Genomic DNA, 4128 nt, shown 5'->3' on the forward strand with positions numbered 1-4128 from the left:
CTTACTCATTGAAAAATATAAATTTTATTTTTTAATAAGAAAATTTTTTTATCGACGGCTGAAGTATCAGTAAATACGATTTTTTTTTTTTTTGCAATGCATTTATTATCGACGGAAAAATTATCACTATAATTATTTTAATATCACCATCGACTCGATTGTCAGTTAAATTATATCAGATTTTTTTGTCAAATCATTTATCCACGTACTTGTGTCGACCATCGAAAATATCAAAATGTCTTATAGTGTTAAACAACAAATTTCAATTGGGTTGTAGTAAAAATAAGGGATAAGTATGTTTTTGGTCCCTAAAGTAGGGGCCAAAAATTTATTTCGTCCCTCGGCTTTTTTTCGCAACAAAAAGGTCCCTTAGGTTCCGGTTTGTTTTAAAATCGTCCCTCTGACGATTTTAACCCTGTGGTTGTTGGATTTCGTTACGACCGTTTTTAACGGATATGGGAAACGTTAATTAATATAAATAAATAATAATAGAAGGATTAAATCAAGAAAGTGAAAGAAAATGAGGTGCAGGGGAGGGAGGAATAACGACGAGAGTTGCTGCTGAAGGTCGACGGCTAGGGTTTAGGAGTCAGTGGCGTCCATGGCTTCCCAGAGCTCAAGAGCCTCACGTTTTCGTTCAAATGCAAAGGAGTTGCTCTGTGGCCATGGTGAGAGGCCGGTTTTGCGAACTTCATCGACGAAGGATAACCCTGGACGAAGATTTTGGGGTTGTGTATACTATGAGGTAAAGTGTTCTTCCTATTTTGCTATTGTGGGTCTGAGAATTTGAGATTTCTTCATATGTTTCTGTGGCTTGCACTAGGTTCAGGATGGGTGTGATTTCTTCAGATGGGCAGATCCGGAACCTGGAGCTGTTCAGGAAGAGGTTGAATTTGCAAGAAATAGGAGAAAGATAACGAAATTAAAGGCAAGATTGAAGGAGTTGGAGACGAAGCTTTGGGTTGTGGCTGCTCTATGTTTTGCTGGGTGGGTGGGATTTCTGTTCTTATTCCTGCAGAATCATTACAACTTGAAGCAGCCGAATGGAATGCACTTAGGTTATAGATGATTTGGTAGGGAATGTTATGAGGTTTACTGTGTTGTGTGAGTAGAGTTTGAGGGTATTCTCTGATGTTACAGTGGTTTAGGTTTGTAGCAACTTTGAAAGTGTTTGAACTAATGAAGAAAAGTGTTGTGTAATGTTGCCCAAATTGTCACCTTCTTTGATAGTGGACCTGTTTTATTTTGTAATGTAAAAGTAGTTTATGAGCAAAGCAGAAAAGCATTCAATAGAAGATCTAGAAATTCAGTAATTAGTAATGCAATATTTCATTTGATGACTAGTTAAAACATACACAAATATTTTGTCTTTGGCTCCACATGCCTAGTACCAAAAAACAGAGAAGCAACACTGCAAGTGTCCTCAGGCACTTAATACCAAAATACAGTACTCAAACCAATGTAACTAAGGTAAAGTTCTTAATGTAAATATCCAATACCAAAATTAAAAACACTTCTTGCAAAACATTAACACAAGAGTCATAGAAAATTTCACACTCTAATCCTAAAGATTTCCCCACTGAGATGGGGGTAACTTGGCCATCAACCTCAGCTTCTGCATGGGTAGATGAGGTGCACTGCATTGAATGATAGAAAAGGGCTTCTTCCTCACAGATGGCTGGCTAGGAGGCTGTTTGTTGCTGGTGGAGGTTGCAGAAGATGCAGCCTTGTTCTTGGGCTGGGCCAGGATGTTGGGCTGAGTGGAAGCTTTCTTGGGCTTGGTGGAAGCCTTCTTGGGCTGAGGTGCTTCTGTGGTGGGCCGGGCTTCACGTTTCTTGGGCCTTGTGGGGTTTTTCCTGGTATGAGATGCTGGCAGATTGGATGGTGATGGTGTAGTAGTCCTCTTTCTCCCTCCCCAAGCTGTCTGACCAGGTGCCAGCTTAGCTGCATTCTTCTTAGCTCTGTTGGTTGAACTTTGGGCCTACAATAATTATGTAAATCATATAGAAAGTAACACACATATCATATAGTAGTAAACTTATATAGTTGGCAATCATGATGGTAGTTGAACCCTAGAATAGCATATCACAAACCCTCTTACCCTCTTCTTAGGAAGGCTGCAGCCGCTTTTCTTGTGTCCAACTCCACCACAGTTGGAGCATCTTTGGACTTCTCCCCTCCGTGACATATGAGTCTGGCTTCTAAAGTCTTCATCTGCAGCCCCTCTTTTCCTCTTCTTCACCGGTCTGTGGCTTGGCCTCCTGTAAGGAGGTGGGATGACATCATCATATTGAGTCCTCTCCCATAGCTCCGGGCCGTTTACAGGGTGTATCACCGCCTCGTAGCACCTGATGTAAGCCTCCTTCTTGTAGCATTCATCCACATATGACTCCAAATTAAGGCCCTTGAAGGTGATGCAGCTGATGGCATGAGGACAAGGAATCCCACTAAGTTGCCAATTCCTGCAAGAACATTCACCAGCTGCCAGATCCACAACATACTTATCTAGACCACTCATGACCTCGTATTGGCTAGCAGATGACCAGTAAGGCCTCCAGTCCCTAGCTAAGCTTGCCCGTTTCTCTAATTTCTTACAAATCATTGGCATAATGTTTCCTGGATAATTAAGAACCCTTTCCCTATTTGCAGCCCATCTAGTCATCATGTAAATCCTAATATCCTCTAACATGCTCACAATTGGTTTTTCTCTTGCTTCTACTAACACAGAATTGAAACTCTCACTCATGTTATTAACAAGACTGTCACATTTAGATAGGAAGGTAAACCTGGATCTTGACCAGAACCTTGGTGGAATGCCATTCAGATGTCTAAATGCTCCCTCATTCAGAAGTCGCAAAGTTTTCATTTCCTTCTCCCAGATCTGCCAATGACTTGCTTTAGCACACCTCCACATCTTGTTCTTTAGCTCTAAACCAGGAAACTTCTTCCTAAAGTTGCTGTAGAGATGCCTGACACAGAACCTGTTATCCACACCTGGAATGACCTCTTCAAATGCCGGCAATAAGCCCTGTTTACAGTTAGGTAAGATTTCAAATTGCTACTTCATTTATTAAAATAAATTCAAGGACAACTTGTGAAAGGCTGATATATTGTGAGTTACCTTTTGCTGATCAGACATAAACGTGCACTTTGCAATATTGTGTGGGCCTAAGTCATCGGACAGGTGACGGAGAAACCATACCCAAGAGTCCTTATTCTCCGCCTCCACAACCGCATACGCTAAGGGGAAAATCTGGTCATTTGGGTCTCTTCCGACTGCAGTCAACAGTTGTCCACCTTGGGGGGTTTTCAAGAAGCAACCGTCCAGCCCAATGAACCTTCTGCAGTGTTGAAAACCTTTCTTGCAAGCCTCAAAGCATACATACATTCTTTGGAAGACACAATAGTTCATCAGTTCTGCATTCTGTCTCTCTTGAGCAAAATCTGGTGATCTAATAACCTTGAGAATCACTGTGGAACCTGGGTTTGTTCTTAGGAGTTCATGGCAGTAGTCGTTTATTCACTTGTACTGCTCCCTAAAGGCCCCCTGTATCTGACTCAAAGCTTCCTGTTTTGTCTTAGCTGCCATTGCCTTGGTAACAGTCAAGTTCCATTTTTTGTGAGCCTTTGCAACTAGCTCCTTCACCTTGATCTTTGGGTTGGATTCAACTTTCTTCTTAAACTGGGTACCCAACCATTTGCTGTGCATAATCCCAACCCGGTGTGTCTGCATGCAGGTATGTTGGAGATTCATGCTTCTTAGTTGCCAAGTGGACTCCTCACCCACCCTGTGTGCATATAACCAAAATGGGCAGCCTTTCTGACAAACAGCTCGGACCCTCACCAAGTCGCACTTGCTGAATTTAATGTTTCTAGCTGTGTTGACTGCATAGGCCGCCACTGTGTCCTTGAACTCCTGCCGAGATTCATACAATGTGCCAACCTTCCATTGGTATTTTCCCATTTCCTTTTGTGTCTTATGCACTGGAAACCTCTGCCCCCCCTCCTCAGCATGATCCTCCCCATCATCATCACCCATCCCTACTCCTGCAATTACATGATCCTGCTCCAATTCATCACTGTCAAATGCATCCTCATCATCCAAATCACTTGTAACAACTTTTTTGC

At 42.2% G+C, this 4128-nt stretch overlaps 2 protein-coding genes across 2 annotated transcripts; one reads left to right on the top strand and one right to left on the bottom strand.

Moving 5' to 3' along the window:
- Positions 602-1069, top strand: LOC107647525. The gene is made up of 2 exons (XM_016351597.1): positions 602-745; positions 824-1069. Exons 1-2 carry the CDS (start codon positions 602-604, stop codon positions 1067-1069), a joined length of 390 nt encoding a protein of 129 aa, XP_016207083.1.
- On the bottom strand, positions 1565-3388 carry LOC107647524. The gene is made up of 3 exons (XM_016351596.1): positions 3122-3388; positions 2102-3028; positions 1565-1981 (listed from the first exon to the last, which is right to left on the bottom strand). The coding sequence occupies exons 1-3, from the start codon at positions 3386-3388 to the stop codon at positions 1565-1567; spliced, it is 1611 nt and encodes a 536-aa protein (XP_016207082.1).

Source organism: Arachis ipaensis, chromosome B06 (assembly GCF_000816755.2).
Source record: "Arachis ipaensis cultivar K30076 chromosome B06, Araip1.1, whole genome shotgun sequence".
In the NCBI taxonomy this organism is placed as follows: Eukaryota; Viridiplantae; Streptophyta; class Magnoliopsida; order Fabales; family Fabaceae; genus Arachis; species Arachis ipaensis.

Excerpts from the sequence above, each read along its gene's own strand:
- LOC107647525 (XM_016351597.1), top strand. The coding sequence starts at position 602 with ATGGCTTCCCAGAGCTCAAGAGCCTCACGTTTTCGTTCAAATGCAAAG. Across the intron at positions 746-823 it reads GGGGTTGTGTATACTATGAG|GTTCAGGATGGGTGTGATTT; the intron begins GTAAAGTGTTCT and ends GGCTTGCACTAG.
- LOC107647524 (XM_016351596.1), bottom strand. The coding sequence starts at position 3,388 with ATGTATGTATGCTTTGAGGCTTGCAAGAAAGGTTTTCAACACTGCAGA. Across the intron at positions 3,029-3,121 it reads TTATGTCTGATCAGCAAAAG|GGCTTATTGCCGGCATTTGA; the intron begins GTAACTCACAAT and ends AACTGTAAACAG. Across the intron at positions 1,982-2,101 it reads GCAGCCTTCCTAAGAAGAGG|GCCCAAAGTTCAACCAACAG; the intron begins GTAAGAGGGTTT and ends TAATTATTGTAG.